This window comes from Tenebrio molitor, chromosome 9 (assembly GCF_963966145.1).
Source record: "Tenebrio molitor chromosome 9, icTenMoli1.1, whole genome shotgun sequence".
Classification (NCBI taxonomy): domain Eukaryota; kingdom Metazoa; phylum Arthropoda; class Insecta; order Coleoptera; family Tenebrionidae; genus Tenebrio; species Tenebrio molitor.
Genome location: NC_091054.1, coordinates 8,047,455 through 8,068,135, shown reverse-complemented (window position 1 = coordinate 8,068,135; position 20,681 = coordinate 8,047,455). Strand labels below are relative to the sequence as shown.

The window sequence follows — 20,681 nt, the reverse complement described above, 5'->3', positions numbered from 1 at the left end:
CATGTATTTTTAATTTAAATTTACTTTCGTCGTTGCAAGCAGAATTGTAGATTTTCAGTTTTTCTAGGTGGAGGTATTTCCGGTGATAAAATGATTTTGAATTTTAAATTTAAAGACTTTCCAAATTATATTTGCCAATTATTTCTTTAAAAATGTTAATGGCACCGAACAATGCATTTTCCATCATTTTGATAATTTGCGCCAACTAGTGCAGTTTATCATTAAGTACCTACTTTAATATTGGAACTTCATGACGATCGAACCGATAACCATAAAGTATAAAATGAAAATAAAATTCGAAACCTATAATTCTTGAAGAAGACTAGCACCTTTTAACCATAAGGAGTTAACCGGTGAGTTAACATCAAAGTATTATTCACATCAGTCATCATAAAGGCTGTTGATCTATTATCATGTTGAGACCGCGATTCTTTATTTCAAGTAAAATTTCGTTTACTTTTCAAGTTTACTGCGTTGTGAAGTTCTATTGTGGGGAAGCTACATCTGCTGAGAAAATATGTTTGTATGTTTGTTGCAAAAAAGGGTTGTGTAAGGTTTATTTAAAACAACTCCAACATTTTCTTGCAAAATTTTGTGTAAACAAATGAATGCATCGCTGTTGCTTTACTTATTTAACTCAAAACTAGAACTCTAGAAAAATAATGTTTGTTTCAGTTATTCAATAATATTACACAACTGAAATATCACAAAAATGTTATATTTTAAAAGGAGCTACTTACTCATTCACTCACTTATTCACTTATTTACTAAAATAAAATGGGGTAAGCTCGAAAAAAAAAAAAAAAAACAACAACAGTGGAGGTACAAATAAAAATTTATCGTTCACTTGTCATTAAACATTTCCATTGATGACTCCACCTAACTGGCATACACCACAATGGCTGGAACAAATTAGGCAAGAAAAACGTTGTCATTTTCTCCTTAATTTTTAGAGAAAAACGATGCAGATCAGCTTCAGTTTAATTTTGTTATCGGGGGTCGCATTTTGGGGTAAGTCGTTTCAATTCTCGTATTTTACTATTCTTGTTACTAACAAAGTGCTAATTTAGTGGCTGCCGGACTAAAATGCTACGAATGCTTCCATTCTGATTGCAACGACGAAAGTAAATTTAAAGAGACAAGTTGCGACGAAGATTCGGGGCTACTTTGTTTCAGCGCTTACGCATGTAATACAGCTTCGATTTACATGTTACATTTTTCTTGAATCGATTTCTTTACAGACAATGACGAATACGACTTGTTTATTAAAAATTGTGACGAAGAAAAATCTATGAAGTCTCTCTGCGATTATGTTATTAACGTAATGGATGGAGACTGCTACACGTGCAGCGAAGATTTCTGTAATAAAAACAACAACAATACGTGTACAAGCCTCTGTTACTGATTTAAAATTTTAAAAATTAATTGTATAATGTACGAGTATAGATACACTGGATTGTTAGATTGTACCTTATACCGTCCAATATTATCAAAACAAAGGCATTTGTGTTTATTTATTTTGCTCACGAAAAAAAAATCTTTACAGAAAGTAGTGAAACAAGGAAAATTAAGCTCCACTAGAATGGGTGGAGCATGGATGACGATCCGTTTATACAAATTGAAATTTGTAACTCATTTGAATACAGGAATATATGTTTTTTCGAACACTCAATGGAAATGGACTACATTTCCTTATTACAACTGGTAAAGAAAAGTATCTCTCTTCTTTATAACAACCATTTCTTTATAGCCATAAAATAAACAGTTATTAATTATTTACTGGAATAAATATTAAACATCATCCTGAGATAGAATTTTTGACTGTTTTGCTTCGTATCCCTTACTTTGGCGCTTTAAATAACTGTAACTTCCCATAATTCGATATATCGACGTTTTCTTTCATCTCAACGTACAGTCACGGCCACGGAATTTCATCAGTCGTTGTCATTCAACCAACATTAGCTGTAAAACAGGTTTTACCTATATACTTCTAACCCCACATTGGAATTTTTGACATTGATGTCAAAAACATTACTGGTGGTATAGTTTACCATTATTATAGCACATAATATTTTAAGCAGGGTTGTATTATATATTTTGTATATTTGCATTCTACGGCAAATGGCACGCGCCGCTTCCCAATCATTGTCCCCGTTAATCGCTCATAATATGCAATAAAATTTTACGACCTACAACCAAACTGAGAAAACAGTACCCCAACAGAGCAGTTTTGTCCTTGCTGTGCACTACATTAAAAATGACACTAGCCGCCAGTGTTGTCTCTCATTTTAAAATACCTAATGTTTTTTAAACGGAAACTACCCAGTTTGATTTTATTTTTGATTTCTATGCTAAATTATGAATCAAATTTATACAGGTCGTTTTTACTTATCTGTCATCGTTTTTGATCAGTGGCGCTTTTTTTTTTCTAGAATTTCGAATTGCAGGGGTCCCTTCGAAAATTCGTACCTTCCAAATCGTTGCACATAAATTAAAATGATTGACGCTGTTTGATTTCTGAATGTTTGCCGCATCTGCTGAGTGTTTACTCCTGCTCAGTCGCATATGCCTACTGCGATTTTTTTAAACATAACGAACTAAAAATGTCAAAAACACATTTTTTTTCATATGGCACCCCGTAATTATTGTTGCACTGGTCGAAAGCTTATTGGTCTGTGTTACAGGCTCGTAGAAGAGACCTGTAATATTTTGCGATGTTCATCAAAAAATAATTAATCAAAACTAATTATGTAAATGATTTTTGAAAATGTTTATTATAAACACAGACAAATTTAACTATCAATTGTTGCAATTACATACGTTGATGATGCATTTTGATCCGTTTTCGAAAGTCATTTTCATACTGCTCTTGGGATCGAATCAGTAGAGAACCGCACTTGCAGCGTCGGTAATTCCGTGGTTATTTTCTTGCACTTCAAGAAAATCGCGTTCAAAGTCTCCATCGGGCATTAAAGCCATTCTTTCTTTTCTTTCTTTTTGCAACAATTTTCACAAAACTTCTAACAGTATTTTTTGTTTATCTCAACACCATGACGACGTAGGTATAATTGTCCTACCGCCTTTCATTCCAAATATGTATCATCTTTTTATAAATATAAATAACAATTAAAAAACGACGTTTAAAGGCTGAAGGTGGAAATAAAAGTTTGTATGCAACCCGCTTCGCAATTAATCTTCACTGGGCTTACTGGCTGGTTCCTTCGTCACTCGTCCCACAAAAACCAGAGCGCCCGTAAAGATGAATTTACTAAGCGCGTTACATAAATATGTAACTGTAAACGACCTTTAAAAAAGTACAATATTTCACGACTTTTAGTGAGTAAAACATCTCTTTATGCACTTACAAAATATTGGCAATTGGCAGTGCAGTACCTCACATTTGCAATATGTATGAGGTCCCCTAATAATAAGTATCAAATAAATTTATATCAATTAAAGTAGATGAATGTTACGTAAATTAAAACACTTGGTATAAACCTAGATTGTAAAAAAAAAGAAAATCTTTTTTGAAATCGTCACTAAAGCAAAAGAAATATGTAGGTCGAAGAGTAACACGAAGTCGCCATTGCAAAATTAGTATAGGGGTTACTTTGTGCTAATTTTTAACTAGGTATTTACCAATTGATTATTCTTTTTTGCCTTTGTGTGCATTATTTATTTTAACGTTAAATTATTAACATTCACGATTTCAGAAAAATTTGAATGTGTACTGGGCATTAAATACATATCCTTATATGGTTGTCTTCACATTTTTGATAGAAAACAAAACTTTAAGATGTTGATAAACAAATAACCATTAAACGACCGTTAAAAATGTTCTATAATCCCTTATTTTTAGTGAGTGAAACATCTGTTTATGGCAATAGTGGAAAAAAAGACATCAAAAAAAGTCATTATTTCACTCAGACGTTGTGTAAATACATGCACTGAAATAGTCGAATCATAAAATTGCATTGAAAACGATTCTCATAGTGTCTTTTTTCACTCATGTAGGCTGACCAGAATTTTTTGTAGAAAGAGAGTATCTTTGTTAAAAATCATAAGCGAGTAGTGCGAACACAAATTGCGCCGCAGCTGAAAACTTTTTTGAAAAAGGGGCCTGGTCAACCTTTTTTTATATATCCATACGACCCCCTAAACTTTTGCTTCTAATAAACTCATCCCGACCTAATTCATCTCCAACGTGATCACGTGTATCACGAAGGATGGAGCAACAAGACAGAAAGAATACGGTTAACTCGATTTGATAACTTGAAAAATAATTTATTTTAACTTGTGTTCCTGCTGAGTTACGATAATTTTCCTGACATTGTGGTAAGTACAAAAAATTGACAGACAGCCTGTAATCAAGATACACGGAAATATTTAAACACGTAGGTGCTCCCGCATCAATGGAAAAATATGCATTTTTTGGAAAAAGTAAGAATACATGAACAAATGGCATGGCAATTTAGACAATAAAGTGTGGACATGCCACGGTCTTTGTTTCATAATAGAATTCAAAAAATGTATAGTAAAGAAAAAGCAAACTCTTGCGTTTTACACGCTTCATACACTCGTGTATGACAAAAAAGGATCTTTTTGTTGGAGGTTGGGTTTGCGTTGGTCTTTGGTCAGTTATCAGTTGCAGGTCGACAAACAGTGCAGTGTAGCAGTGTATTAATAATCGTGTATTTGTTATTAAATCGTTTAAAATGCCGAATTTTATAAACGTGGAAGTAACGGATATGGTGCTCGCGTCGATACGGCGGGTGGCAACGCAGTCCAAGTTCAAGCGCAACTACTGTACCGGGAACAGTTTCCAGACAGGGTTGTAATCTACGGTTGTAATCGTATCACGCATCAAGGACAACATTTTCAGCATTTATTGTGAATAAGGTACGCTAAAAGATAAAGTGTTTTGTATTCGTAGTTCGTACGTCTTTTCGGTAGGTACAATTCAGTGTGAGTGTCAAATTTCTTGCGTGGTAATCGTTTTCGTTGTGAATTTTTTACCATTTAATTTTCATTTGCTCTTCGTTAGCGTCGACCACGGGCCGGAATAGAGTGAATTTTGAATTTCTTGGGGCCGGTTTCACCAACGTCAGTTAAATTTAACTACAGATTATAACAATAGGTAACTAAATCAACCAAGCATTTTAACCTTTAACTAATATCTTTTCACGGTGGATTAAACATTAGTGGTGCAAATCGCACACATTTGGCATTAACTTTCATGAGTTGTCAAAGTAACAGGTCAGTCATTTGCACCACAGCTGTTCTTCCCAACGTGAACAGGTACGGTCGGTGGACAAATAAAACTGGGACACTTAAAATTTAATCTGTGTAAATCAGACCATTGAATTGTCAATATATTTGTCAGTGTCTATATAATATGTCATGCCAAAGTTAACCTATTTGTGATAAAGCCGTAATTAAACGATGCACATTTGTAAATTTTGACTTATGTGATTGTCATTTTTGTCCCAGTTTCATTTGTCCATCGACTGTACATATTAGCGTTGGTGAAACCGGGCCTTGGTGGTTTACGGCTTAATATATTTCCGGCTATTTTGATTACACCCTGTATACCAGAATAGGTAGAGGGTACGTTCCAACTAATAATACTCGATCAAGGTACGTACAGACTACGCGAACCGAGCCTGTAATAATGTAATGTAATGCTCATCGAAAAATTGGTGCAACGAACACGCCGCGAGCCTTCATCTATTCGGCTGCGAACAGAGAAATAATAAATTAGAGTAATGGTATAATAATTTAATACAGCCCCGTTCAAATTGACGAACGCTTACATTACAGGCTCGGTTCGCGTGTCGGTACGCACCCTGTTCAATTAATTCTTGAAATTTTCATTTTTCATATTGCGTGTGATTCGATCCCACGCAATTAAGCGTATACCACAGTGTTGTAAATATCCATAAAACGCCGTGGTTTTACAACAAATAAAATCTCTTTCTGATTAAAGAATATTTAATAAACAAATAAATAATTGTCAAATCGCAATAAATTATATCAACCATAATACTTTTCAAAATCAACAATTGCTTAACAGTTTACCCCCCTTTAAAAACGTCACACTTTACAACTTAACACTTTTCAAAAATAGTTCCTAAACAAAAAAACAAACGCATACACCCACTTGGGGACTCCCCTTTCGGTCTCCGCCGGCTTTCCAAATCCATACAATTTTTTACACTCTTCATGCAACCGTTTTCGAAACTCTGGATTTTCGCTGACGATAGCCAATTGCGTTTCTAGATCTCTTTTCACAGATCGCTCTCCGAAATTCGGCGATCCAATCAGCGTCAAACATGGGTGATCGCCGTTTGAAGGGTAGTACCACAAGCCCTTCCCGTGGTACGTCCACGCGTCCCTCAAGTACTCCATCAAGCTGATTCTACTTCCTTGTCGCGACTTCTCGAATTCTTTTTGAAACTTCCTGGCGATCAGGGAATAAGCGAAGGGAATGCCGCCGGCAGGTCCTTTCGCTCCTAGGAAGCCGTTGGCTTCGGGGTGGGCCATCAAAATTTTGCAAGAAGCTTCCGTCTGGTTTATGAGGGTGCTCATGTATTGGTTGGTGAGGTTGAAGTAGCCAGTGGCGACGCATAGAGTGGAGTTTTTGGGGGCCTCTGCTAAAATCCTGTCAGTGGCTTGAGAGTCTTGGTGGATTCCCAGTTGCCCCATCTGGACCAGAGGGTAGATCCAGGTGTCTGTAATAAGTGGTTTAAGTAAAACAATTGACCTATGTACTTAAGGTAAGTCATTCCAGCGATACCAAACAGCTGAATTATTCTCATTCTAAAATAATTATTTTGACACTCTGTACACGCTGGAATGACTCATCAATGAACATACCAAAGCCTTCTTCTTTGTGTATATTCCTCTCGTCTTTGGTTTCAAGTAGATAATCCTCTACAATATCTCCCGCCCTCTCGATAAAACCGTTCTTGCTCCCTTCGTAGGGCAACTGTTCCCAATCTTCGCATAATCCGACGTTATTGTTTTCATCCATTTTCAAACTAAATTTCTGAACTCTTCTGGCTAGCCCACAATAAAAATCACACAATCTTTTGTCTTTTATCACAAAATATCGATCTTGCCGATTTGTAAAATAATCGTTTGACAAGTTGGCCCCACTGATGACGAGAGTGTCGTCGAAAACGTACAATTTCATGTGCTGCAGCCCACACAATTCGTTCCATCGATTTGGGGTAATTTTCTTCATGACGCCCCTCAAAACAGGGGTGTGGTACAAAGAGACCTGACAATTATCACTGGAGGCACGTAACAACGGCTGCAACACATTTCTCGAGTTGTATTCGAATCTGCTGCCCCTCATGTAGTCTATCAAGACGTTGACCCTCAATTCGCCCCCTTTAAAATACTCATTGTTGAGCAACGTTTTAACTAGGTTTTTTTCCAAGTCCCCGGTTCCTAGATAAAGACTGACTAGAAATATGCGTCTTTTCGCGCCGGCACAGCCTTCTTTAATCACATTGTAAAACTGTTGGGGCTCTGACAGTATCGAGATGTTGTTAGAATTGACTGGAAAACACGGTGCGACGGTCGACAGCCACCCGAATGGTATCGTCTCAGGTTTGGTAAACGGGTTGGGGTAAATCACACTTTCTGCTTGTGCTTGAAACGTTGTCTCTACGAGACTATTGAACACACGTCGAAGCATTTTAACTAAAAATGAAGTGAGGTTATGTACGAAATTTCTGTTAATTCGAGGGGTTTTGGCATTCGCCAAACCTAATCGCTTTTGGCAAACCATGTTAGTACGTCGTTAAAATTCTAGCACAATTGAAGCGGTAAGTTGTGTATTGCGAAACTTTGATGAAGCAAAAAATGAGGTTATGTACAGCAATATCAGTAATTATAAAAATGTTACAGTCTTATCAGATATAGACAGTGAAATAATGACCGATGGCCTAATTATTAGGTCTTACCTTGGGCTTTAATGGTTTATTTAACTTGGAACAATTATTTTCATTATACATGGAACTGTCACAACTTACAACGTTTACTCGGTGGTACTGCATCGTCCATTTTGGATCAGTTCACGGGTTCAGTTTGTTTACATGGATATTTATGATGACATTGAGTTATATAGGTTAGATGATTAAGGAGACTTATCAAGTTTTAAATTATTTTATTACCATTTTCTGTCTGGAAGTTATTTAGGCATTTGTAAAACAGTGTGAAACGACAAAAATAACAAAACAAAAATGGAATAAAGGTATTATAAAAAGAAATACCTGTCTATCAGTTCTATTTTACAAATATATCAGTGAACAGTGGTCTACCTGAGTGTAAAAAAATACAATTTCTTTGTGATATACATCGAAAAATCGTCTACCTATAAGGCTTCAAATACATTATTGTGTAAATAGAATAATTAACTAGCACTTTCTTTGGTAGGCTTATACTTATATTTTATGACTAGTTTAATAATATCACTCAGAAAATGAAATAGAAAGTAACGTCTTAGGCTTTCATCTCATTTTACAGTGGTGTAGACTGAAAGAAAGCTAAGTAGTGGTGAAAAATTCAGAAATTATTGTCAAAAAACCTGTTTCTACATTATGGAATTATTTATTGGAAAAATGGACTTGTTCGCTCACTCCTGTTGTTCGACGTTTCTAGGAACTTGATAAATGCTAACAGTTTGACAATAATTCCTCACAACTAAATATAAATAAATCATAAGAATTTATTCATTTCAGTCTTTGGTCTAGAACATTAAATAAATATAAATATTTATGTACAAAAAAATTATATACAAACATGGATGCGTTCCTCGAAGATCTATTTTTAGATTAGTAACAGGTTCGGTACTATAATTACGCGATTGGAATGGATTCGTTTATCTTTTAATTGTTATGTAGTTTCAGTGCTTTGATGAATAAATCTCCGAGAACAGAAAAAATAATGAAAACGTGAAAAATTCAAAATTAAATGCGGCCCGACGGACGGTCGCAACGACAACTCCCGTCGCCATTGCGACCGTCACGTGACCAAATTTTACACCGACGATTGACAACTTTCACTATAGACTCCCTAAAAGCATCACACAATCTCAGTACAAAGATTTCATCGTTTCTGTACAAAAAATAACATCACTAACAACAATCGGGGCTATACCCCGAACCTATTATAGACGTACTGACTATTAACCCCGTCCCCGAGGTTCTCCACCGCGTCCACCGTCGGATTCATGATGTTGAACAGTATAGCGAAGATCGTGCAGGCGGCGTACACCCCCAGCGCCACCCACCACAGCAGCTGCTCGTGCAGCTTCTGTTCGAAGTTCTTTAGGACTAGGAGTCCTATCGTGAGCCCCGCCAGCGCCCCCGTCAGGTGGGCCACGTACGACACCGGCGGACCCATGGTCTCGGCGGCGTACCGGGAGTAGATGGCGTAGCCGACGTCGCAAGAGGCTGCAAAGAAAAATCTTCAGTCAGGCCGCCCGGACCCGTCGTCTCGTCGCACTCACCTATGGCGAGGATGCCGAACAGCCGGAGGATCCCGCACTGCATGTTATTGTAGTTGAGGAGGACGTTGGCCAGGTGGGCCGCGAGGAGGGCGTACACTCCCCCGGAGGCGCCCACGAGGTAGACGTCGGTGTCGAAGACGGAAGTGCCCAACGAACCGGCCACTACGCCCGCCATGTAGATGAGCGCCACGCGCCCCGACCCGTGCACCATCTCCAGGGGTAACCCCACCAACAACTGCACCACCAAGTTGAACCCCAGGTGGAGCCACCTGCGAACATAGCTCCCTGTCACAACGGATTCCAGCACGGCCGCGAGAGGGCGTCCCCTCAAGAAGACCGCCGGAATCTCTCGAGATTAATTTCAACGCTTCCTGCAATTACCGCAATTACATAATCCTGCACTTCCTGCTGGGAGGAATTGCGAATTTTCTCATTTGGTCGATTAGAATTTTGGCTCGCGTCCAGTGGGCGGTACCAGAGGTCACGGAAGCAAAAATTGCAATTTATGCGCGTGTGTTTCGGTTGTTTGGACTTTTATTTTGGCGTCGACCCCTGACCCCGGCGACCGTTGCCCCCCACCGATCTCGAGGAAACCAACAGGAAGCGTTTTATTAATGCAACTCGGCGCTATTGTTATTATTCGAAACAGGATGGCGTCCATTAAATTTTATTATATAAGGAGATCGCAATAATAATGAGAGTCGACATTTTTTAACCGGCTAAAAATAAGTATCTCGTCGAATAAAAAGTGCCACCGTTAAGCCACCCAGGCGGAAACGATTTCGGTTTATTTTCAATGTTTACGCGCTTTTAAATTGCGCAATTTGCGTTTTTTCGGCACCGAAACAAGCTCCGAACGTCACAAGAGACGGACCATTGCATCACAACACAACGTCTAGCACGTGACCCTGAACAACCAATAACGGTCGCCGATTCGACCAGCTGACCCGCGACAACCAATAATCGACGCGTGTCGTGTCACATGATCACGAACGATAACGATACTCACCCTGCGTGGAGCATCATGTAGAGGAGAAACCTCCATATTTCTATCCTCTTGTCCGGTCTGTAGATGAATATGGAATCTATGGGTACTGGTCCGGCCGGATTCAGTTCTCCAGTGCTGACACTGTAGTAGGTGAAAAATCCCAACTGGAACAGACCACCGTGGTGATAATAACTCATCTGGTCATTAAGACGTTTAATGATTTGTTTATTGCGAATTTTGAAATTGCCTTCGTCGGGCACGCAAGCACAGATCCGCGCCCCGATAAGCAAAAAATCCTATAATAAGCTCCTTTATATGCTATCCTTTATTGCCATTTCGCATTGTTTACGTTGCTAAAAAAATTACAACCCAGACGGTATCTCTTTTACGAAGGAAGGTTATCTCATTGAGAGTCATATAATAAAGTTTAATGTGTTTACAGATTAAAACGTTAAGAGGCGAGCCGCAATAACTGCACTGTCAATTTTCGCTAAATTGAAAAGTGAGGTTAGATACGAGTGACGGGTCGTTCGTCATTTTAAATTAAATATCGATCCGAAAAGGGTGCGACCTTAGTCGAGGGGGCGAGATTTATAGACTAGATTTATGAGGTAGAGACAAGATAATTTGAAAATGGCGCCGCGCTCCATCCTAACCTCAAACGCTTCGTTTGTAGTCCGACACAATTTTCCGGATCGTGTGTTTCTGTAACTGGCAGCTTGAAAAAATAAAACCGTTCTTGTTTGTCGTTTATTGACATCCAAGCAAGACTGCCGCTATAAATAATTTACCTCTTCATAAAATAATCAAACGGCGTGTCGACAACGCTTTAACTGTCAATTTAATTAATACCAACATGTGCGGGATTAAATCCCCACACAAAAACGCACTGAAGTAACGACCCCTCGAATTAAACCCGTGTCAGCAAACATCCTTTTATCCGTCGACAACAAAACAACCTCCCCGAGTTGCGTGCACAAACACACCCTCGAGACTTTGACGCAACTGTACCGTTGTTGTCCATTTTCCCTCTATTAAATTAGGGTGGAAACTCGACTTTTCCCATCCCCGACGCCGGCAATAAAGCGGTCGTTGTACGAAAATTTGTTCTCACGTTCCCGTTCTGTTCAGTAAAGATGTTAACTCGTCTCGACTTCTTGTAAAATATCATCAAGTGAGGCAAATTAGTTACATTGAACCCATCTAGAATGTGTACGAAACTACGTCTAAATAAAAGAAACACATGTCTAAATTTAACCACGGACGCATTCCGTGTGTACCCAACGCCAAGGTAATTAGACTGTTTTGACTGTTTCCCTAGACGGGGTCCAAATTTCGAAGGCACGGGGAAGCTGTCACATTCTGGGGATTTTTGCGCCCGCGAAAAATCTGTTGGCAAAGAAACTTCAAATTGTTGACACTGACAGGTACAATTTTGACGTTTTCTCGCTGGGATCCGACGCCGTGTTATTAACAGAATTTTCGAGGTGAGACTGACATTGTGAATTTGTGACTAATTTCCGATCGAATTTGTACAATTGTAGGGTTGGATTTCGTACTTGTAGTGGTCAAGTTGTGGAAGACGTCTCAGGTATTACGTTTCATGTGAAGCGGGGTGCACGCGCTCGTGGGGTTGGGGGTTGGGGCACGTGCGCCATATGTTTCCCCAAATGCAGAAACTTAAGGTCTCGTGAATTGATTGCTTCCGATCGAGAAACTGTGCCAGATGGCCGCCTAAATTTAGACGAATCCCCCACAAAAGCGCCGAAGTCGCCCAATTTCCCTATTTCTCGGTTTGAGAAGGGCGATCAGCCCCCGGTGGGAAAATCTCAACGGCGACTGGTCCAATTACGCCCGTTACGTATAATAATAATAACGGGCGCAATTACTTCGAATAAGTTGTTATGGCTAATGGTAATTATAACGGGTGTGATTATTTCGTTCGGCTAACTTCACACCGTGCAAATGACGTACGACTGTCCGTCGCGAAATCCGGTTTAAACGCAGTGAAAGCTGTCTACGTAATCGCGATTTAACATCGGAATCGATTTGATCCGTGTCGATCCGTCGATATGGAAACTGGATCGGGAAGCGGGACTCGACATTTCCGAAAACGTTAGAAACGTACGTGGCGGTCTGTTGCGTCACGCGTTGTGACCGCACCTTAACCCGGGGCGTAGACGGCGCAATGATGGCGGCGTAAAAATCGCAATTCCACCGATAATTAGAAATTGAATTTTCGCTCGCAACTGTGCCGTGCACCATCCGATGCATGTGTGAGTGTGTACGGCAAGAGAAGAGGTGTTTTATAAGTGGCAATAAATAACGCTACACCAGACGTATCTGTAATTACCTCGACTAGAGTGATGATTATAATAAATAGGGGCGGGGGGCAGCAGGTGTAGTGGTCGGCATAGTACTTCCGGTCTCTTTCGTCCGTTAGGAATTCATCCGCGACTATATTGACCATCCTGAAATGAAAAACAAAATTGTTCAATGCGAGGCGAGAGCAAAAGTGCATTGCACCGCTGGGATGCAATCAGACTATTTGAGTGTGCACTCTCGTTTCGGCGAAAATTTCAAATTCAAGTTCAAAACAAAAGAAACCATAAGATTTGCTAGGCTGGCGTTGTGTCAAATTCCTCATTGATTGATAAAAGCAATACATATGTCAGGTTTATTTACAGATAAAAAAAGAAATCAAATTCAGAACCTAATCTTGGGTAAAATGTCTCATTTTGAAGTCGTAATCCTCTTTTGTGTTGCGCTAATTCAAGTGTCAAATGTCATGAACTGTCAAATTTCAGAATTCAAAAGTCACATTACAACTTGAGGAAAAAATTGTGGTTGATCCATGAAACGGTGGTTGGAATTTGAGTTAAAAAATAAAATTTGTATCTGAAGATGTAAAATTGCTTTTCTATCATTTGAAAGTTGGAAAAACAAGGAACTGTAATGTTAAATGTCAGATTCGAGTTCATTAGCAACTGTCTATTTTCGGTGGATTCGATTCGTCGGAGGTTTCCCTCGAGAGTCGAACGCCAAGGAGCCTTTATTTCGACAGGAAATCGCCAGGACGGAAACAATCAGAAAAAGAGCAAAAAGTCCGGCGGTGACAGTGTCCAGAAATAGAGCAGACGTCGTTCAAGGCGTCGAGACGCTTGCTAAAGCGACATTTATGTTAAATTGCGTTTGCTTTTATCTTCGTTCTGTTTAGTTTCGGATTTTCCGTCTAGAGTTCGAGGACTTTGGGGGTAAATCCACCCTCCATCAACTCAGAGGGATCATCCTCGTCTCACTTAAATCCAAGACGTTTCAAACTCTGCGCGAATCCATTTGTTTTGATGAATAATGGATTTTGGATTTCGGTTAGAACTTCGACTGATGTAACAGCAAATACCGAAAGAAAGAGATGTTTTCAAGTATTTTTAACACTTATTTTCTAAACAATTCAGTTGGAATTTCCGCTTGAAACATAAATTGCGCCACATGAAATTTTATTGTAATTAGCTGTTCGACGTTCGGTTTTCACTCAAAACATTTTAACTAACTGGAAATCTGATTTTTGACGAAATCCTCGCTTTTAGGATATTCAAACACAAAATTTGAATTTTAATTCACATTTATTTTGTAATCAATGCGAGCGCGCTGCAATTTTGAAATTGGCGCCGAAAATTGACACTTGCCAGATTTGACGTTTTGAGTTGACAGTTTTGCCACTGCAATCCTGTCGACACCTAGTTTCGTCAAGTAACATTTTTTTAAATTAAATTTATTTTGAACATTGGAAACGTACCTGCGGAACAGGGGCGGCTCGACTAGAAGCAGATGGAAATCGTTTTCAGAGGAAACCTCCCGGTCTCTGTGATGGACCGCACATTTAAAACTTCTCGATCTCTTACCGGTCATCTGCAAAAAAAAACAATTATTTTCGAAACAAATTTTTCCAATTCCTCGATTAGGTCAGGTCATGCTCGATATTTAATTAATCCCGGCTCATTTGCATCGCTTCCATTTAGTTAGTGGAGGGCGTGTTTGGTAATCTGTTCGCATTCCGATCTAATCGAGATGAGTTATGAGGACGCGGCCCTTAAGTGGATGCAGGGACGGCGCCAGCCCACCTCCGAGGGGCAGCGCCCACCAGTGGCGGCGGTCCCCCGCGGTGCCCCCATCAATCTCGGCGCTTCGATCACTGACCGGGACCGGCCGTGCGACTGTCATCCCGACTCCGGAAATGCCATAAACTTCGATTTTTAAATGTCCCCGCGTAATTGGCCTCGTCGAGACGGACAAAAAGCGCGGGCGTCTCGTCGCTTTTACCCAATTAGCCGGTCCAAATTGCGATCGCTATCGCTACTTAATAGGCAGATTATAATTGCCGATATTACCGGCAATTTACCCCAATAAAAATCGCCGAATTAAGACGACCCGATCGATCGGAAATTCCCTAAGCTGTGACCGTCAGTTCGTTTTTTTCGATGGACGTTATTAAGTTGGCAGTATGATAATGAACGGTTAGCAAATTGTGTCGGTTTTTTGCGCGCCCGTAAAAACCAGTACTGCCAACTGGAAATTATCCGAGTCCCCGGCGAAAATGACCCGTTCAAGTGTACAACAAAACGATTACGATCTGGCACGTTCTCATTTAACTATTTCGCATTTGCATAAGAATCTACGCGATTCCGAACGGCCGGACCTTACCACCGTTATTACACGCTTCTAGTATTCATAGCGAAAATACACGGCTCGATTAAATATGTATTATTAACAGGACGCGATCAATAAATAACTATACACCGCATGAGAACGAAGTACCGTTCCTTGTGTTACATTTTTTTCTTTTCTACCTGTCACAAAGGCGGATCGCGTCCTTGCGTTAACATACTTTTAGGGATTTTTACGTCACAAGTCGCGACTGTAATTAATCTATCAAAAACCAACCGCACAACTCAATTAATTCAACCAATTAATTATTAATCTATAGTAATTCACAAACAGCATCTCATTTATTAGTCGAATTCATTCGCGCCGATACAGACTGTATGAAACTCACTTTTAATTAGTTTTTACTCTGATTTAATCATCTTCTTCGAACGGTTATTGCTAATTAAATGCAATTAGGATAATTAATTGTAATTGCTAGCGTCGAACTGTACAATTATATAAATTGCTCTAAATAATAAAGCTGACTCCACAGCTTAACTTAATTGACCAAAGCACAGTAAACTGTTTTGTGTGTAATTAGGAAAAATATTAACTAGTAATTCGTACATTTTCCAGAAGCGGGTCAGGTCGATTGTTCGAGGATTTTGGCAGTAAAGTGACATCACAAGAGTTAGGTTAGGCCTCGCGTCTCTCAATAAATTTCTTTGTCGTTTGGTAGCCGGAAATGTCAGCAGTGCCTTATTTTTCTGCTCTACTGTGTATAACGAACACGATTACGTCCAAAACTAGACTATTCCACAATTCCATTTTCACTCTCATTGTTTAAATTCAGCTTTCCAATTATATGCAAATTCCATGGCCAACTTTCGACGGAATAGATTATTTTTTAGAAATCGTCCGGTTTGCCTACACGGCCGCCATGATCCAATATGGCGGCGATCCTCACCGTGCATAGACGCGAACAAAATACCGTCGCGGAACAGTTCCGGGCCGTGCCAAATCGTCACAAACAAATGCCTATTGGAGCGCACAGCCTCCTAGATTGTTGACCGCCGTTTGGACAATCCCTGTGGGCCGATTATTGCGCTCTATTTGCGTCGTGGATGGGCCTCAGGAGCTCCGGCCAACTCGGATTATTTGCGTTTTTTGTTTTTCGAACATGAGCGCAGGAGCACGGGGGGCTCAAAAACACAATTCGAACGGAAAAATCTTAGGGTTTGGATTCTTTTTGACTTTTGGGTTGTCGTCTAGAGCGCGGTGCAGTCGCGGTTGCGAATTTTGGAGGTGGGATGTCGGTTTTTGCGATTGGGAGTGCCGCAAGGGACCGTTTTGGGGCCCGTGCTGTTGTGTAGAATGGGCTAGTTTTGGTCAGATGACAGAATGTGGGATAAATTCCGAGCTTTGGGCAACCCCAGCCAACTCGACTGGGCCGGGCGTTAGTTATGACCTGGGTAGCGGGTTCGTGGGCGCGCGTAGGTTCGGCCGGAGCCCACGCGATTCCGCTGTTTCCCACGACCGCGGCTCGGCTCACCTTGTGGCCACGTCTCCGTGCGGATTCGCACCAGAGGTTAATGTCACCGGGCGGACACGCGTCGGAGATGGGCCCAAAAACGGCAGTCCGGGCCAGGGCCGGACGCGCCCGCCGAACGGGGTCACCGGACCGCCGGACCGCCTTTCGCTTTCGACGGACCGCCGCGGGCCCTCCGCGGAATTCCACCGCCGTTTCCGGGCGCCGCTCCAGCTCGGATTGTTTCTACGGATGATTAACCGGCAATAATCGGGCAAAAAATCCAACCGCGTAATCGACGAAACCGGTCGAGGAAGCCGTTCCGGGCCTAATCGATTCCGGACGAGAAATCGACGGACAAATCGAACGCGGGGCCCTCAATCCACCGCTACGGGCCTGGACGCGCCGTCTGGGGGTCACGGACGCGAGTACGGACCTGCCACCAGTCAGCTGTTTTCCATAAATTTAAATAAAATCGACGCAAGATTTATGGACAGCCGAAATTAGATATACAGGGTGTTTTTTTTAACCCGGCCCGCTCTATTTATGGAGAGGCAAGCAATAAATAAAACAATCGAAGGTCGAATCGTGAAGATCGTCGGCTCCTCTTCATGTCTCTCTTTGCCCGGAGAAAAAAATTAAAATATACACGGAGTGAAATGACTACAATGGAAGTCGTCAAAATAGGAAAGCAGAGAGGTGAAAGGATAAAAAACAATGAGAATTCTCATGATTGTAAATTTGCGGTGTGAAATTTCTTGGTGAATCGAAGGACGTTTAATTCTACGCATAATGAATTCATGAAACAGGTATACGCTAAACAATGGCCTATGTATTATTTTTGTTACCTAACAGGACGGTGCACCAGCTCACATTTACGCAACTGTGATCTTGGTGGATTAGAATGATTATAAATATTTCTACATCGTACTTGACTATGATTTATTGTAGATCTATGTATAAATTTATCGCCTATTTATAAATTTGACATTTGACAGCTCACACTTGTTACTTTGCAGTTTTCATTGTTTATCTCTTTAAAAGTGTTAATTGAGGTGCTCCGAGTCAGTTCCGGAAATTAGAGTTTTTTCAAGACTGTTTCGTGCAGGACATTTGTGACTGTAGTAAGTAGTAAACATTTTCTTTACACTTTTTTACTTTGGCAACAATGAAAATGATTTACAAAATATCCCAACGTTTTAACTAGGAAGCGTCTTCGGTAGTCCATATTTGAGATGTAATCAACAGATTGGTTAAGACAGGAAGTCTCAGTAATGGAGAATCAACTGGAAGGCTTTTGCAGTATATGGATATTTTACAGACCTAGGGCCGTATCACGACACCGTTATTAAAGTTGCCGTTAACTAATGTCGTGATTAAAGTAAACATAAAACGATATAGATTAATGCAATTATAAGCTGCCAAAAAGAGATGAATTCGTCACCATGATTAAATTTAATAATACGGCCCCAAGTGTTTAAATGATAGTTTAAAGATCATAGAAAGAAACTGCACATTACATGTTTGTTTTTGTGTTGTTTGTTTTTATCACTTTCCAAAAAAAAAAAAAATTAATTGAACAGAGGAAATTTGTTGTGGATTGATTTTATTTGAATTATTTGTTACATTACATAAAATTACATTATATCCAAGCCCCTTATCTTTAGGCAACCAAGTGATCACATCCATTTATTTATTTAGTATGGTATAGTTACACTACATACTGTAGGTACTGTAGCAAATTCCACAGCCAACTACAAAGTAAGAATCGTTTATAACAACTCTGTACAATCGCTTTTGAATATTTTTCAAAATTATTAACAGCATTAATAATAAAGCAATGGACATTTGACTGTCTGTTTTTATTGTTGCAAAGGGATAGGCGAAATCTAGAGTGCGGCCACAGCCAGCTGAGCAATTTAAAATATAATTTATGCATCGGTCAACCGCTAACAGCCAAATTGAAAAATGACAATCCGGAGTGTCAACATTAGTGTCGGTGAAGGCACCGAAAACAATAGTGTCCAATAAATTAGGTTTTTTGTGTTGTCCTGCGGCCCCCCAGATTTGGCCCCGCACACCCGCAATGATGAATTTTTTTATTGTTCCGCGTTTATTATAGTCCAGACGATATCGGATTTCATTGAGGCGAACCGCTTTTTTGCGTGCTAGGAAAAAGAGCGGCGCGTTTGCATTTTTCTCTTTATCGGCGGTGGCAAAAAGCACGGAATCGCGGAACCGCGTAAAAAAGCGCCCCCCACGAACCTCATTAGACCGCGTTGTCACCTGTCACCGGCGTCGACCCGCCGCGAGGTGGCGCTTTGTCTGGTGAAAAGTCCGCCTAAATTTAGCGTTCACCTTCTAAATCTGCGCGAGACGAGAGAAAAGTCGGTATTTTTGGCGAGGTCCGGCGAGACTCGCGCCCCGACGAGCACTGAAACAATAAATAACATAATCTAAAATCAGCTGATCGCTTGGCACGCCGGCCTAAAAATGCAGGAGTCACTGCACCGCGTCCATTGGGGGTCCAAACCGAGAATAGATCCGTTTGAGTCACGGTTTTCGAGTCGGGCAGTGGCGGCGCGTGGGGGCCACACGTCCGATAACCGCGGAGCGCCATTCAATGACCCCAGACCTGGCCCGCCGTCCCGAACAACGCTCCTACACCTCGCCGGATTTCGCCAAGGGGGCGTCCCTCGAGGCCCCGCGCGGGCGCCGCCTCTGCTCGGTCGACATTTGCGCCGCTGCGCCCAAAAGTGGCCGAAATCGAAAATTGAGAATGCACCGCATGGCGAGACGCTGAGTCGTAAAAGTGCAACCGAAAACGAGTTCCCCGAATTCTGCTCCGATATCTATTGATTCTGCTCGGCGAAAAACGGATGCACGAGATACTACGCTCAAGCTGTGATTAGTCGAATGTCAAAGAAAAAAAACTAAGTCTAAAGTTGAGAAATCTTGCTCAAAATGTGGCACAGAGTTGAATTGCAATCGATGAAGCAACATGTTTACAAAAAAGACAATAGGAATTCAGTTATCGTGGAATAAAAAATAACGAGCTAAGTCGCAATGAAACTAATAAATTCAACTCCAGTTTCTTGTTATTCGGAAATCGAAGATGTAGAGGAGTCAAGTTGTAATGACAATTTATTGTAATTTCTAATTGTAATTAAAAAAAAACTATAGAATCAATTTTGAATAGGTAAAAACTGGAAGGAATTGTGAAAAACTAAGTCGCATCGCATCTGGTAAATCCTACATCACGTAAATGTTTCTTACATCGTAGTTGGCTGGCTTTGTCAATCTGACATTTGACAGCACACACTTGTCACATTTTTTAGAGCGTTAGTTTAGTTGTTCTGAGTTAGCTAAGGAAGCAAAAGACAAAGACTATCTCACGCAGAACATTAATTACTGTAGTAAGTAGTGAACATTTTCTTTACTTTCTGAGTTTGGTAACAATGAAAATGGTGTTGGTCTGCGAGAGTGAACACAATGTTCTAAACTAGGAATCTTTGATGGCCCATATTAGAGATGTAATCAACAGCTTTGTTCAGGCTGGAACGATTCTGGAAGGCGTCCCGAATGTGAGGAAGCTGTTGAGGATTAAAGGAATGACGATGATAGAGCACAACCCACAAGTATTTTGCAATATTATTTTAAAGATCAAGTGTTTAAATGACATTTTAAAGACTACATGAAGAAATCTAAAGTTACTAGGACCAGACGATATGATAATTTATTTTTGAAAATAAGTGAAGAAGAGTAAGTGTCAGGAACATAGCAGCGAACATTTTTTCTTTGAAAACAATACATTTTTCGAAAAAATTAATTAATTGAACACATGAAACTTGTGAAATGATTTGATTTTAATCGTTTGTCACAATCTTTTGCTTTGAATTAAGTTATATCAAAGCGCCTTGTCTTTAGGCAACCAAACAATCACATTAATTTACCTTTAAAATGGTACAGTTACGCCATTGGTGAAAAATTTCACAACCAAC

At 40.3% G+C, this 20,681-nt stretch overlaps 2 protein-coding genes and 1 long non-coding RNA gene across 6 annotated transcripts in view; 1 reads left to right on the top strand and 2 right to left on the bottom strand.

Moving 5' to 3' along the window:
* Window positions 1-247: 247 nt before the first annotated feature.
* LOC138139081 (uncharacterized) lies at window positions 248-1,750 on the top strand. The gene is made up of 4 exons (XR_011162204.1): window positions 248-353; window positions 954-1,011; window positions 1,071-1,187; window positions 1,242-1,750. It is a non-coding gene; the product is annotated as an uncharacterized lncRNA (long non-coding RNA).
* A 4,223-nt stretch (window positions 1,751-5,973) lies between these two features.
* PGS1 (Phosphatidylglycerophosphate synthase 1) lies at window positions 5,974-8,096 on the bottom strand. Of its 2 annotated transcripts, XM_069059428.1 has the most exons (3): window positions 7,974-8,096; window positions 6,877-7,710; window positions 5,974-6,731 (listed from the first exon to the last, which is right to left on the bottom strand). In XM_069059428.1, exons 2-3 carry the CDS (start codon window positions 7,703-7,705, stop codon window positions 6,118-6,120), a joined length of 1,443 nt encoding a protein of 480 aa, XP_068915529.1. In that variant the 5' UTR covers window positions 7,706-7,710; window positions 7,974-8,096; the 3' UTR covers window positions 5,974-6,117. The 2 variants fall into 2 exon arrangements, with proteins under 2 accessions (XP_068915529.1, XP_068915528.1); XM_069059427.1 differs by lacking the exon at window positions 7,974-8,096 and having other exon boundaries at window positions 6,877-7,967.
* A 60-nt stretch (window positions 8,097-8,156) lies between these two features.
* Window positions 8,157-20,681, bottom strand: part of stet (stem cell tumor) — a 49,081-nt gene continuing 36,556 nt past the window's right edge. For all 3 annotated transcript variants that reach the window (XM_069059430.1, XM_069059432.1, XM_069059431.1), the window contains 5 exons: window positions 14,305-14,417; window positions 12,862-12,979; window positions 10,530-10,672; window positions 9,521-9,789; window positions 8,157-9,464 (listed from right to left, as the gene is read on the bottom strand). In XM_069059430.1, coding sequence (XP_068915531.1) covers window positions 9,163-9,464; window positions 9,521-9,789; window positions 10,530-10,672; window positions 12,862-12,979; window positions 14,305-14,417 — 945 coding nt within the window. In that variant the 3' untranslated portion in view covers window positions 8,157-9,162. The remainder of the gene's footprint in view (window positions 9,465-9,520; window positions 9,790-10,529; window positions 10,673-12,861; window positions 12,980-14,304; window positions 14,418-20,681) is intronic.